Source organism: Trichosurus vulpecula, chromosome 7 (genome assembly GCF_011100635.1).
Source record: "Trichosurus vulpecula isolate mTriVul1 chromosome 7, mTriVul1.pri, whole genome shotgun sequence".
NCBI classification, from domain to species: Eukaryota; Metazoa; Chordata; class Mammalia; order Diprotodontia; family Phalangeridae; genus Trichosurus; species Trichosurus vulpecula.
In genome coordinates, this window is record NC_050579.1 from 261,089,524 (window position 1) to 261,104,220 (window position 14,697).

General features: G+C 46.0%; 2 protein-coding genes across 3 annotated transcripts; both read left to right on the top strand.

Moving 5' to 3' along the window:
- The first annotated feature begins 1,023 nt into the window (after positions 1 to 1,023).
- Positions 1,024 to 2,595, top strand: TMEM256 (transmembrane protein 256). The gene is made up of 4 exons (XM_036768519.1): positions 1,024 to 1,118; positions 1,491 to 1,522; positions 1,856 to 1,936; positions 2,238 to 2,595. The coding sequence occupies exons 1-4, from the start codon at positions 1,034 to 1,036 to the stop codon at positions 2,379 to 2,381; spliced, it is 342 nt and encodes a 113-aa protein (XP_036624414.1). The 5' UTR covers positions 1,024 to 1,033; the 3' UTR covers positions 2,382 to 2,595.
- On the top strand, positions 1,867 to 14,423 carry PLSCR3 (phospholipid scramblase 3). Of its 2 annotated transcripts, none has more exons than XM_036768516.1 (8): positions 1,867 to 1,936; positions 7,988 to 8,029; positions 8,448 to 8,653; positions 9,233 to 9,275; positions 10,954 to 11,174; positions 11,469 to 11,630; positions 13,083 to 13,244; positions 13,449 to 14,423. In XM_036768516.1, exons 2-8 carry the CDS (start codon positions 8,023 to 8,025, stop codon positions 13,509 to 13,511), a joined length of 864 nt encoding a protein of 287 aa, XP_036624411.1. In that variant the 5' UTR covers positions 1,867 to 1,936; positions 7,988 to 8,022; the 3' UTR covers positions 13,512 to 14,423. The 2 variants fall into 2 exon arrangements, with proteins under 2 accessions (XP_036624411.1, XP_036624412.1); XM_036768517.1 differs by lacking the exon at positions 1,867 to 1,936 and adding an exon at positions 7,324 to 7,608.
- Positions 14,424 to 14,697: the final 274 nt, after the last annotated feature.

Here is a 14,697-nt window from a genome sequence, read left to right on the forward strand (position 1 = left end):
TCCCTCCATTCTCTTTTCCCGGCCTACAGAGCTTTGCATCCCCTCACTCTGGTGTCCTCTTTCCCTCCACCCATCCCTTCCCTTCTTCGCTCCCGCCTCCCCGCTTCTCTCCCAACCCCCTTTCTTCCTCCTTCTCCTCCCCTACCCCAACTTCAGGTACCCCTCGCCTCTTCTCCCCACTTTGGTCCCACCTCTCCCACGCCTTTTTCTCCTTCAGAGACCATGGAGAGGTAGTGCAAGTGGGGATCAGGGATGGAGGTGGAAGAAAGGAGTGAAAGAGGGAGGGGCGGTGACAAATAGAAACCTAGAGGCATCGAATAGGCTGAATGAACCTAGTCGGACTAAGAACAGAGAAGGAGGTGAGGAGAGGAGGAAGCGCGAGACAGGTGGGGCTGAAGGGAGAAGATGCAAGGGGTACCTGGGGTTGGGGTGGGGGTGGCTCCCTCTTCTGGACACTTCTCCCTCTGCCCTATGCTCTGGTTTGGCCCTGGAGATCTGGGCTGTGGCGAGGCCGGGACGAGGGGGTCTGGGTGTGGTTTCTAGTAAACTTGGGCAGGGGGCAATGAGAGAAGAGCAGGGGGAGCCCGGAAAAAATAGACCTCCCGGTCTCTGGAGGCAGGAAGGAGGAGCCCTATAGACAGTGGGTGGGGCCTAAAAGAAATAGGGACCAAAATCGTCTCTCCAAAGGTAGGCAGGATTTGCAGCACATGAGGCGGGGCCAGTGGGAGTAGGTGGGGTTATTGAGTGAGTGATTTCGGACTTTGAGTCCACCCTAGGTGGTGTCTCTTCGCTTCCACCCGCCCCTTGCCCACCTCCTAATTGGTTTTCAGTTCTTCCGCCCGCAGGGCACCTCCGCCATTCACCAGCAGCTTCACAATCTTTTCAACTTGGTTGAGGGGTGAAGGTGGTACACGCTAAAATTAACGCAGCTAGGATTGGGCAGTGAAAGACGTCATTTGCATAGACGATTGGGATTGGCCAAACCCTCGGGTCTATGGTCCGGAATTCCTAAATTCCGTGACCTTCTACAGCCATGGCTGGACTGGGTGCTGCTTTCCGCCGCTTAGGCGCTGTGTCCGGAGCCAGTGCCTTGGGATTGGCCACTTACGGGGCGCATGGTCAGGGGGCCGGGCCGGGGCTTAAATTATGGGTGTAGAGCTGAGGGGGAGAGGGCCAGGGGTAGTGGGTCTGGAAGTGGCAAGAGAGTAAGAGCTGGGCGGACTCAAATTGGTCGAGGGTGGACTTAACAGGTTTGGGTCGAGCCTGCCCTCGACCACCTTTATGGGTTAGTTTTCAAAGCAAAAGACTCTTCCCCAACCTACCCAGTCTCACTACGATTGGCTACCCTGTTTGTCCGTTTAGTGCTTCTGCCCAATCAGAAGCCTGTAAGTCCCGGCCTTTATCCCAGGCTGGCACGTTAGGTGCTGTCGCAATTTCGTAAAGTGCTTGGATGGGCGCTCGGTATTCATTTTTGCTATTATCTTTCACAGGTGCGAACTTCCAGGACCCGTATCATAAGGAGGTAAAAGAGCTGTCCTACCTTTGCTGCTGGCCTGTGCCTTGGGGGGAAGCGGGGGGAGTTGATGATAGACCTCATGTGTAGAGGAGCACTGAAGTCCTAGTTACCTGGGCCACCGAAAGAACTGGGGTTAGGCAAGCTGAAACGTATGGGGGTCTGCATGCCCGATGCTCTGTGGGGGAGGGCCCATGGAAACCTGGTTATTTCTCAGAGAAGATCGGACTAGGGGCTTCAATACATCAGGGCACCTTTAAGGGAGTGGAGAGGGAACTGCAGATCAACATTTACGAATCCCTGAGAAAAATGCAATTTCTTGCATTTTCTTTCATTTTCTAGCTCTTTGAGAAAACCAACAAACACCACTTCATCCACAGTCTGGCTCTGCTCTGCGTCCCCCTCTGTAGCAAGCCGATTTGGGTAAGTTTCAGGGTGCCTCCAAGCCTGTTCCTCCTCTAGCCTGCCCAGAATGTCCTCTCCACCACAAGCTTATCTTCAGAGAGGAACGAGAGCTATCCTTATTGGGAGAGTGAGTGCTGTGACTGGGCAGCGCTGGAGGAACAAATCAAAGAGACCGAAGGAGAGAACGGTGGGATGAATCATGGGTTGACAACTTGTGGGGACATTCCCTTATCACAAGAAGAACAGAGCTGGTGTAACCCCCTAGTCCTAGTTCCTGCACTTCACAGCTTCACATGCCTGTCTTGTCCTTTACTCCCAGGCAGGGACTCTGCTTACCTCTGGGATCTCCTTCTTCTGTGGCAGCTTTTACTACCAGACCCTGACAGGAGACACCATGGCAACATCGGTTGCCCCTGTGGGGGGCTCCCTGCTTATTCTTGGCTGGCTTGCCCTAGCTCTTTGATCTTCTTCCCCTATGTTGTCCCACTGGACCAGTCTTCAGATTAACCTCTTTAGGCATGAAGCAGCAAGCCTGTTTTTGTAAGACTACTCCAGTTATTCCTGGGAGAAGCCACCCACATCAGATGGTATGCTGGGGAACTTGATTTCCCAATCTTTGCTGGTGTTTTGTCTGAAGATTGGGAGTGAGAAGGAAATTAAAAATGAAATGCAGAAAACTTTGGCATCTTTATTAATCCCACCTGGGTAGTAGGGTGTGGGAGGAATCTGACCTGAGAGACTCTTCTTTATATTCTTTCCTTTGGTAATCTCATCTACTAGGGTGGCTTCATCTATTACTCTTCTATTAACCCCACATTTACAAGTCCCTTGGTTTTCTTGTCAGTGCTGATAGATTCAGTTGCTAATGTTACACAAATGACTCCCATTAATCTCTCCCCAACTCCAGTCCCACATCACCAACTCCCTGCTAGATGTGTCTACATTTCTAAACTAAGCATGTCTAAAACAGAATCTCTCCCCAAAACACATCACTTCTTCAAATTTCCCATTGAGAGCAGTGCCATCTCCCAGATATCCAGGTCTGCAGCCTTAAAGTCATCTTTGTCTCTTCCCTCTCCCTCAACCTCCGTATTGAGTTGCCAAGTCTTGTCAATTGTACCTCATTGACCTCTGTCACATTCATCCCCCTCTTTCTACTCTGCCACTAACTTAGGGCTTCATCACCTCCCATTAGACTATTGTAATAGCCCCCTAATTGGTTTTCCTGATTCTAGTCTCTCCTTTCTTCAATCCTTCCTTCAAACAGCTCCCAAAATAATCTTTAGTTCAAACAAGTACCTACTATGTACAAGGTACTGTGCCTCAGTGTCCTCTTTGTAAAGTGGACTAGATAAGATGATCTCTGAGGATCTGTTCTGACATTCTATAGGTCTATACCTAAAGCTAATGTATTCTTCTTCCAGTCTACTGCTGATTCTACCATTTTGAAAGTCAAGGTTGAAATCTTGGTGTTTTTGTTTCCTTTCTCACCTACTTCCTGGCACCAAGTCTTGTCCATTTTGTTTTCAAAATATCTCCAGCAAAGAGCCCCTGCCATTGGGCAGCCTACCTGTTATTGTGGGTGGGGGTAGGGAGAGAATATAACATGTACATAAATAAATTTATTCAAATTGATTTCAAGGAGGAGAGAACACAAACAAGCAGAATGGTAGTGGTTGGGAAAAGCCTTGTGTAGGATGTAGCATCTAAACTGTTTGGAAATGAATTCCAAACATGGGCACTACCTATTCTAAGGCACAGAGGAGACAGGAGATGGCAGGGGTTTAACTCACCTATCTGGGGTGCCCTGCATGGCTCTTCTCTTTCACAATTGAATCCTGCCATGTTAAGGTTGCTGGATTAGTATATCAGGACCTAAGCTTAAAGCCCCCTTTTCATCAGCCTAAGGTAGCCCCTCCACTCCTACCTCAATGGGGCTGATTTGGTGTGCCTGCTGATTTGGTATCCCTGGCCAAACCTAATCTCCTTTTAGTTCCTATGTCAAATTTGGCTCACCTTATGGCCAAATCTCTAGCTCTGCTTTCCACCTGAGAACCATCCTGATGGGATCCCTTACTCTGTCAGAGCTGTTTCTGGTTGTGAATATATATTAAATAAACCTGTTTGCTTTCCTAGCTTCCTGCCTTTGCAGTTGTTGCTGATTCCTAAGTGCCTCATGGGTATTTCCCATGCAATCCCCACCCCCCCTTCACCTCATAAGCAGAGTCTGTGGGGGAAGGACAAACCACCTCACTCTCTTGACTTTCTATAGCATCAAGGACAAAATAAAAACTTTTTTGGACAGGTATTTTAAGGTCTCCCATAATCTGTCTCTGACCTATCCTGACAGCCTTGTTTCTTGTTATTCCCCATTCATGTCCTAATCTGTTTTAAAGTGAACTATTAGCTCTTCTCCAAATTCAGCTTTCCACATCCATCTCTCTCATTTTTGTGCATTTAAACAATCCCTCTCCTCACCTAGAATGTGCTCCTTCCTTATTTAACCTCCCCAAATACTTATCTAGTTGTCACCTCCTCAAGTATCATTTCCTCCAGAAGCCTTCCTTGTTACTATCTCCTCAAATTACACCCCTCCCCCATGTTATAAGTTCCTTTGGGGGGTTGGAAGTGTTTTATTTTTGTCTTTTATATGTTCAGGACCTAGCATAGTGCCTTAGACACAGTAAGCCTTATTAACATTTGTTAAAGTGAGTCTAAGGCATGTCCTTGTGCTGCACAAATTTTTTTTACATTCATCCCCCCCCCCCTTTCCATTTTTACTGCAACCACCTCATTCTGAGGCTCACTCTCTCTTATGACTTCAGTTCAGTTGTGTAATCATCATAATGCTCAGGTCTAATGTCATTCCTCTTCTCAAAAACCTTTAGTGACTCCCTAAAGGCTACTACATAAAGTCCAAACTACTTCATCTGGCATTCAAATCCTACCTACTCTGAGTCCAACCTACTTTTCCACCTTTATCTCACACTGTTCCCCTTCCTATACTTTATAGTCCATCCAAATTCCTTGAATTTACTCCTACAGGCTGCTACCTTATTACACATCTGCTTATGGCATTCCTTTGACCTGAAATGTCTTTTCCCAGCATCTCTGCCAGTTGAAATTTACAGAGGCTGAAAAGCCACCTTCTCCATGAAGCTCTCTCTTATCTCTCCTTCTCAGATTGGTAGGTAATCTCTTCTTCCCCTGAACTCTCATAGTACTTTGTATCTCTCTCCCACTTATCACACTCAACCTTGATTCCAGTTGTTTATATTTAAGTGATATCTCCCCCCAACAGACTGTAATTATGGTGTTTTATTCATCTTTATGTCCCACCAGACTCCCCTCCAGCACAGTGCCCACACATAGTAGGTGTTTAGCAAATGAGAATGGATGTAATGGTAAAAAAAAAATGGGCCACAGAAATGGAGACAAAGGCTAAGATCCTAGAGACATGTTAAAGGCAGAATGGACAAGACTTGGTAATGGAAGACGGAAGGAAAAGACACCAAGATTGCAAGCAAGTTTGACTTTTAAAATGGCAGAATCAGTAATAGCCTGAAAATGAAGATGAAGCTCTCGGCTTTAGATATATCCATCAGCCAATGAAGAAGTATTTATTAAATAGCTACTACGTACCAGACACTATTCTAAATGCTGGGAGTAGAGATACAAAAAAATGAAACAATTCCTATTCTGAAGACACTTGCTTTTTATGGGGGAAGGTTACAACATGGACATAGAGTAAGAAATCAGGTATTGGTATTCCTCCCCTCCTCTGCCCTCCAGCTCACAGTTAACATGGAGGGATGTTATCACAGGTTAATCACAGAGGTGTTAATGAGGTAACATGATGTTCACACCTGTGAGAACGCTTTCTCTGATGCAATTAAAGGGAGCCTGGCCATTGGATGAGCAAGATGAGGTGATGCATCAAATGAGATAATATTGGTAAAAAAGAAATTAGCTAATAGCTGTAATAATAATAGTTAACATTTGCATAGTGTCTACTGTGTATCATGCACTCTTCTAAATTCCTGACAAACATTTCATTTAATCCTAACAACCAGTCTGGGAGCTAGGTGCTATCATTACCCCCGTTTTAAAGCTGAGGAAACTGAGGCAAATGGAGTTAACTTGCCCAGGGTCACACAACTAGGGCAGATTGGAACTCAGGTCTTAATTCCAGGACTTCCTGGCTTAGGACAATGCTTATCCCCTCTCCCCCTTCCCCTATACAAGTATGTATTGAATAAATACAATATAAATACGTTGTTATTAATTAATAGGTCATAATTAATTGAAGTCATTAAATTAAAGTAGTAAGGAAGGGCAGATCAGCAAAGGCTTTCTGTGGTACTTGTGAGCCAAGAGAATTCTGGGTAGATTCAGAATATCAGAACTGGATGGACCTCCATGACAATTTGCCTAGCCTATTTTACAAAAGAGACAACTGAAGCCCAGAGAGAAGAAGCAACTTGACCACATGCATCTAGTTAGAGCCTCCAAGATCCCAGGTTTCCAAATTTCGATTCAGATGTTCTACATTACCTCCCTTTGAGTTTTTAGTTAAGATGAAACAACCCAACGGAGTCTGTAGGATAGGGAATGTATGGATCTCACATGTGTGAGGGTAAGGACCAGAGGCGTATATATGGGTATGGGAAACATGCACATAGTAGGTGCTTAAGAAATGTTGATTGATTGACTGATGCACACATAAGTGGTAACTTGTGAGACGAACCAGTCAGGAAGGGGTTCAAAAAGCATGAAATGGTTTCAGGAGATCGTAGTTCCTTCATTTACCAGGAGGGGGCGCTGTGGTCATGTGGAGGAAGCGTATGTGTGTGCCCAGTGTGGTGACCCTCCCAAACCACAGTAATTTTTTCCATTAAATCCACTCCCTTCCCCGCATATCAGCACCCCGCCCTTCCACTTTAGGGCTGGTTAATTTGCATATCAGCACCCAACACCTTAGGGCTGGAGGATTAGCATACGGTGGGGTAAGCCGTGCCCCCCACCCCAATTCCGTGGGGTGCCATTTTCCAGCAGAAGAGGCTGGCCCGGACCCCTTCAGTGCCCCTTCTCTACACGGCTCTTCTCATCCTACGCCGAGAGCATGTGCTAAATAAATACAGCTTGACTGATTCATGCCTCACACTTGTGTTTCTCCCCCTCCTCCCGCCTCCCCGCTACCTAGAATGACTCATTGAGCATGAACCAAGGTGCCTATAGGCGCTACCAAAACAGGCCACCTCTTGATGTCTGCGGCCCAGCTGCTTAAGGGTTTGGCCGCTAGAGATCACAGGACCATAGATTTAGAGCCTAGAATCCGCAGGGGAGGAAGAGATAGGCTAGGGGCGGGGAGGGACGGTCTTTCAGTCTGTCTTTCGGCCTTTCACTTTTTCATCCTCTCTCCCTTCCGTTTCTATTCTCCCAGTTGTTGGAGAAGATCCGGAAAGGGGGGGAAGGGCTCAAAGAAAGCAGCTGCGTGTCCTCTCCTCTCCCACCCCGCCTGGGTGGGGGTGAGGGGGGTCTGCACTGGTGCGCGGGCCTCTCCCCCAAAACCTAGGCGGAAGGGTAGTTCGAGGGCTCGCACGAATCTGAATATAGTGTACCCCTCCTGAATTGAACAGCCGGACCTCGCCCGGCACCTCCCGCGGTCCTGGGGGTGGGGGCTGCTTACAGTAAGCCGGGGAGAAGAGGCGTCCGATTAGGGCGGGGAGGGAAGTGGAGCAGGGCGGGATCTCCGGGGGGAGGAGAAGAGAACAAAGAGGCTGGGCGAGTGGAGGGAGCTGGAACTGGTGTGTCTGGGACCCAGGAATTCCAGGACACCTGGGTCCCTTGTAGAGTTTCTTCTTCTACTCCCTGCTTCCTCCCTCCTACTTCCCCACCCCCAGGCCCACGCCGGCATCTCGGATTCCTGCGTCGGTTTCTGTTTCTCTGACCCGACTCCTTTCTCCTGGTCCCAGATTTGTGCTTCTGCCTCAGTATCTCTTTGCTTCCCTTTGCTCCCCCTCCCCTTTTTCTCTCTACTATTTTCCCTCCTCGGCTCTCTTTCTCTAGAAGACATTCCACTGGGGACATCGACATCCACCTCCATGGCAGGTAAGGGTATCATCTATGGAGGTAATTAGGGATTTCCAGGGTAGGGTGGTCACTGGGCAGGGAAGGGAGGGATCATGTCTCTGAGGGATAAGTGAGGGTGGGCTGACCTCCATAAGGCCTCCTGTTATCCTTCATTCTCCCATCTCTTAATCTTTAGTCTTAGAAGCTGGTGGAGGGAGTGGGATGTCTAGGGAGGCATCTCCTGGGAATGTAGTTGAACAGGCTAGGAAGGGGCCCCTCCCTGCTGTGCTCTCATGCTGTCCCTGTTCTGCCTCCTTCATCTTTTTATCCAGGTGTTTGTTTTTTTCATTTCTTCTTTCCTCTGTGTGTTTCCCCTTAGTTCTTGGGGGAGCTTAAGGAAAGTAAGGAGGCCAGTCTATTTCTCACTTCTTCCCTCTTCCATATCACCTTCCTACAGGTTACTTACCCCCCAAAGGCTATGCCCCATCACCCCCGTACCCAGTGGCCCAGCCTGCCTCATATTCCAATCCTGCACCTGTCCCAGGCCACATTGTCAACCTATTCCCTTCCCCTGGTCCTGTGGCCCCTTTGGAACCAGAACCAGTTACTGTTCCCTTCCTGCCATTGCCCGGTGTCCCTTCTGGCCTGGAATTCCTTGTACAGGTGAGTTAGAAGGATAAGGGAGGAAGGCTCTGGGATCTGGACCCTAAGTCATTTTTATACACACATTTCATTTAGTCCTTACGGCGTGGTGTTAGGTAGGGTAAGTCCAAATATTATGCCCACTTTATGACTGAGGAAATGGAGATCGGAAGTTATCATTTGGGTGGGGAGGATATAATGGGAATATAAAATTAATTATACATATACATATATATATATAATATGTATATATATATAGTCCTTGATTTCAAGGAGCTTATAATCTGATAAAAGAGATAAGACCGTATTTATGAATAACTTTAGTATATGATGTAATGTAAGTGACATAAGAGATATAAAATACTAGAGGGTAAAAAGGAGAAAATAGTGAATCAGGAAAGACTTCTGGAAAGAAGAGGCTAGAGCCTTGAAGGATGAATAGGATTTGGACAGGTGGAAGAAGGGGAACTAAGAAATTAGGAGCTTAAGAAAAAAGGGCACGAATGGGAAAGTAGTAGGAAATATAGCTGGAAATTCAGCCTTTCTTTCTAGCTCCATGGGGTAGCAGAGAAGTGTGTTTGTATGTGTCTCTCTTCCTAGATTGATCAAATCCTGATTCATCAGAAGATTGAGCGGGTGAAAGGTAAGTGGGTTATAATTGCGCCAGATATTGGAAATTGATAGGTTGGCGAATGGTTGAGGTAGAAGCTGGGAGAGGAAAGCTTCTGGTTGGAAATTGGTAGGATAAAAATGGGGGGAGACTGGACATTCTTTCCCTAAATCATCCTATCAGCTCCCCTGGTTCAATTGTCATCTTTAGGCCATTTACTCCTACAATTATATATCTAGCCCTAGACTCCTTCCTTAGTTACATTCCTTCCTAATAGACAATTGGACATTTCCATAAAATTTTCTTTCATTCATATCTTTTGTTTTTGCATCACCTTCATTTTCCAACATTTTCCTCTCATTTCCCCTACTGAGAGATCAATCCCTTATAACAAAGAATAAAAAAGACAGGGAAAATGTGGCAGTTCAGCAAAACTAAGGAACATAGCAACCAAGTCTAACATTGTAGGCATCATTCCACACCTGTAACTCTCCACTTCCAAAAAGACAGGGAATTGCAGTATATTATATATAATTATAATCATGCAATATTCAGTTTCAATTTGTTTGTTTTATCCACTTACGTTGTTGAAGTCATGTATATTGTTTTCCTGGTTTTGCTTACCTCACTCTCTGTGTGTGTGTGTGCGTGCGTGTGAGTGTGTTTTGATCTTAGTCTTCCCATGATTCTCTATATTCTTCACATTTATAATTTCACATATCAGAGTGATAATTCTGTTATTCTTATACCCCATATGGCACATAGTCAATTGGATATCCCATGGGCATCTTAAAAGTCAGCCATTCTTAAACCGAGCTCATTATCTCTTCCCTCCAACCCCCTCTACTATTCCTGATATCCTTATTTTATTGAAAGGTACCATTATCCTTGTAGACAAAGCCTCAGAGGTGTCTTCTTTCTTTCTGCCTCAATGTATCCAATCAATTGCCAAATCTTGTTCATTCTACCTCTACCATACCTCTCCCATTTGTCTCCTCTCCACTCACTGGGCCATTACCCTGACATAGGCGCTTGTCACATCTGGCCTGAACTACCGAATCTCCTGATCAATCTCTTTGCATCCAGGTTCTCCCCACTCCAATCTACCATTCTGCCAAAGGTTTGACCTTGTTATCCCCCTGTTTAGTAGCTCACAATTAGCCCTAGGATAACTCTATTTAAAGCCCTTCACACTCTGACACCTGTCTGTCTTTCCTGGGTTATTTCACCTTGCTCCCCTTCACAAACTCTGTGTTCCAACCGTCCTACTTCCTGTTCCCTCATAGACAACATTACGCCTCTGGTATCCCTCCTTTGCGTAGGCTTTCTCCCATGCTTAGAATTGCCACCCCCCCCCCCCTTACTCACCTCTAACTTGTAGAATCCCTAAATTCCTTCCAGGCTGAGCTCAACCTTGTACATAAAACCTGTCTTGATTTGCCAGTTGCTAGTGTTCCTCCCTCACCATCAGAAATTACTCTGTATGTGTTTGGTATCTACTTATTTTTATGTTGTTCCTTCATAACCCCCAATAGATTGTAAGCCCCCTGAGGGCAGGAACTATTTCATTTTTGTCATTGTGTCCTAATCAGCATAGCAAGTACTTAGTAAATGCTTATTGAATGAGTGAGTGAATGAATGAATGGAAGTAGGGCTCAGAAATTCAGTACTAACTTCCATGTATTTGCCTCTCCTTACCTCTTGCTCCTAGCACTTTTTGGCTGGGATATCTGTAACCGATATGAGCTACATTCTGGAGCAGGGCTTCCACTTGGCCAGGCAGTTGAGGAAAGCAGCTGCTGTGCCCGCCTCTGCTGTGGGGCTCGCCGGCCCATGCGTATCCGTGTGGCTGATCCCAGGAACCGTGAGGTCCTGCACTTGATCCGCCCTCTCCATTGTGGGTCTTGTTGCTGCCCCTGTTGCCTTCAGGAGGTGGGCCTGGATGTTTGAGACTTGAGGGGAGCTTGGGTTTGTGGACAAGGTCTTAGAGGTAGGACCTAGAAGATAGAGGGGTCAAAGACTTGGAACCTGGGAGGTGGAAGGCTAGAGCTAGGGATATTGAGGCTGGGGGAGCTAGATTGAGGGGCTGAGAGACCTGGGGCTAGGGAGCCAGAACTTAGTGGTCTTCTTCCACCGTGGGCTCAGGCCCATGAAGAAAACTGGGGCCTGGATTGGGGACTGGACAGCTTGGAACCCTGTAGTGATTCTATCTTCTCATGGCCTTAGCTGGAAGTACAGGCTCCCCCTGGTACAACTGTTGGGCATGTACTACAGACCTGGCATCCCTTCCTGCCCAAGTTCTCAATTCAGGATGCAGATCGCCAGACAATGCTTCGAGTTGTGGGGCCGTGCTGTGCCTGTGGTTGTGGCAGTGACACCAACTTTGAGGTAGGGATTAAGAGACAGGAATTATGACAGTGAAGTTCAGGGAACCAGTGAGAACTCTGGGATTTACTACTGTATGCCACCTAAAACAGTGATGTCTCCTTCCATAAACAGAGAAGTACTCAAAAGTCTAACATACTTACCTTGATGATCTAAGATAGTCACCCCTAGAAAGCAAGATGGTGAATTCTAAGGTCAAGGATCTCTAATAACAACATTCAAGTCCAATATGGCTGCCACTATGATCAAAGATATTTTCTTCCATAAGATGGCAGTCCCTATGGTCTAATTCAGTGGTTACTGCTGTGATGCCAGATTGTGACCTTTATGCTGCAACGTGCCAACACCTGTCAAAGTGGCTACTTTCTAGTAATGATGTTTTAGGGGACATGGGAGGAAGGAGAACTTATAGTTTCTGTCTTTTTAGACAAGATCTTTATCCCATTGATACCGGCTTAACATCTCACTAGTTGTCCAGTTGCTGCCAGGAAGGAAAACCAGTTTGTACCACTCAAGCTCACAAGCATTGGCATTCAATTGATTGAATAAGAAAGTCAATTTGGTAGTTTGCAGTGAGACACAGCACCATAGGATTATACTTTAGAGCAGGAAGTGCATAGGCCACATAGTCCAACCCCCTCATTTTATAGGTAAAGCAAATGAGGTTCATAGAAGTTAAGTGATTAACCCCTCCCCTTTTTTTTAAATTAAAAAAAAGTAACTTATAGAATCACAAGATTTGGAAGAGAATTTAGGTCTGTATCTAGTCTACTCCCTTCACTTTTAAGATTAAGAAATTGATATCAGAGTATCAGTAACTAATTAATTAATCAGTAGCCAATTACTTGTTAGTCAGCAGCTAATCCCTCTATGTAACTTGTGCAAGATTACCTAGGTAGTATGTAGCAAAATGGATTCAAAATCAGATTCTGGGGATACAAAGCTATGGTGGGATATAATGTATACTGAAAATAAGTATTTGATACAGAGTAGAATGTTATGGAAGCAGATATCTGGATAAAGTGTTTTAGAAAATGTTTAAGGAGGAAAAGAAAAGGCGCAGAGTGGGGCTTGGGATGACAAAGGCTATAGTCAAGCTGAATGTGACCATGTTCACCATGTACCCAAAGAGAAGAATTCTCAGAGATCCTTAGAATCATCTCAAAAGCAGTAGCTTTGGGTTAAGTAAAAGAGCTTTGCAACACTCTAACCATGCTGTAAATGAAGGGAATTAATTGCCCCAAAGAAGTATGAAAATGTTGGAGTGGCTTAGATCAACTCACGAACGATGGCTCCATAAGGTTCAGATTTTCCCTAGAGCCTTGGTTTTCTTTAGTAATCCATCGTGGACCTTTCAGTGTTTTTGCCAGGGGACAGGAGAGGGTAGATTCCTTATACAGCAACTAGCCTCCCTCAGGCCTCACATCTCATCAGTTCCCTCCTCCTGGTCACCAGGTGAAGACTAAGGATGAATCTCGGAGTGTGGGTCGGATCAGTAAACAGTGGGGAGGCATTGGGCCAGAGGCCCTAACTGACGCAGACCAGTTTGGCCTCCAGTTCCCCTTGGACCTGGATGTTCGATTGAAGGCTGTGCTGCTGGGGGCAGCCTTTCTTATTGTGAGTGCTCATGTCCCATGTTCCCTCTTCCTCCTTCTTTGTCTGGGTTCATCTCAAGGATGTGGGATTAAGGGGGGATTATTTGAGAAAAGATGTGGGCGAGTGGAGAGCGACAGTCCTTTGGGAGCACTTGGATGGGGATTAAATGATCACACTGTATCAGAATCCCTCTTATTGGGTCCCTCTTGGCTCCCCCCCACCCAGGATTACGTGTTTTTTGAGAAGCCAGGAGATGCCAGTTCGGGGCCCTCAGTCGTCACCAGTTAGAGGCTGCCCATGCAATCAAAGATAGATATCCTGGCCACAGAATTTCAAGACGTCTACCACCAGCCTGGCCTGGCCCCAGGATCAAAGATGGCCACTGCCACCCTCCAAGATGATGGTGCCCTGAGGAGACAGATCTAGGAGTGAAGGCTAGGGCTTGGGTAACCCAAAGAAACTTTGAAAGCCTTCATTATGAAGACTGAGGCTCTATTCCCTACAAGGAGTAAATGAAAAAACAAATGCTGCATGTGCTGAATGCTAAGGGTTTTTGTTTTAGGCCCCTTCCTCTTTCGGATCCTTCAACTCAACCCCAAACTCATAATGATGGCACTAGCCATCTCCCCCTTCCCCTCATTTACAGTTTTCTACCTCCTCTGCACCTGATCTGACCCCATCTTACTTCCCAGCATCATAATATCAAAAGGAAAAATAGATGTAGGGGCTGGGGGATTTTATTGTGTCAGTAGCCCTGCCCCCTTCAAAAAACCATAGACCTTTTTAACTCTTTCTTTAATAGATGAGGAAGCTGGGGTCTAGTAAAAGTAGTTTGACCAAAGTCACGCAATGAGTTGGTATTAGGTGGCAGAGCTTAATCCCAAGTCTTCTGGTTCTTAGGCCTGTGATTCCCTCCCCCCACCCTGCTCATTTTACAGCATATATTTTCTTCCTTGGCCAACATAAACCCAATCCCCCTAGAACCCTTCTTGGACCCATGGCACTTTAAGAGGAGGCCAGATAACCCTCCTTCACCATCCCCTTTGGGGCTGAGGCCCCCAGTACCCAACTATCAGGTTCCCAAACACCATTTCTCCTGCCCTTTCCCAAGCTGGTGCTTATTGCAGCTTTTCTTATGCCTTATTTTACATTTTTTCTCCTCCCCCTGCCTGGACATCAGGGAGGATAATGTATCTTTGTATGGTGTGTATATATATATTCTATGTACATACACACAAACATATATATATTATATAATATTATATATATATAATATTAAAAACTTTCTAACTTTTTGGACACTGGAAAATTCATATGTGGGATTGGAGATGGGGCTTGGTATGGAAACAAAGGAAAATTGAAAATAAGCCCTTGTCTTAAGTTGGTCATGTTTAAAATCCAAGTTGGTCTGTATTCTGCCAAGGCCATAGAGGGCTGTTTGCCAACATCACATTTAGCCAAGACAGCTATGACC

Bases quoted from the DNA above. Each gene is read 5' to 3' on its own strand.
- TMEM256 (XM_036768519.1), top strand. From the start codon at position 1,034: ATGGCTGGACTGGGTGCTGCTTTCCGCCGCTTAGGCGCTGTGTCCGGA. The intron at 1,523-1,855 runs GTAAAAGAGCTG...TTCATTTTCTAG, and splicing joins AGGACCCGTATCATAAGGAG to CTCTTTGAGAAAACCAACAA. The intron at 1,937-2,237 runs GTAAGTTTCAGG...CTTTACTCCCAG, and splicing joins TCTGTAGCAAGCCGATTTGG to GCAGGGACTCTGCTTACCTC.
- PLSCR3 (XM_036768516.1), top strand. The intron at 11,175-11,468 runs GTGGGCCTGGAT...TCATGGCCTTAG, and splicing joins GCCCCTGTTGCCTTCAGGAG to CTGGAAGTACAGGCTCCCCC. The intron at 11,631-13,082 runs GTAGGGATTAAG...CCTGGTCACCAG, and splicing joins GCAGTGACACCAACTTTGAG to GTGAAGACTAAGGATGAATC.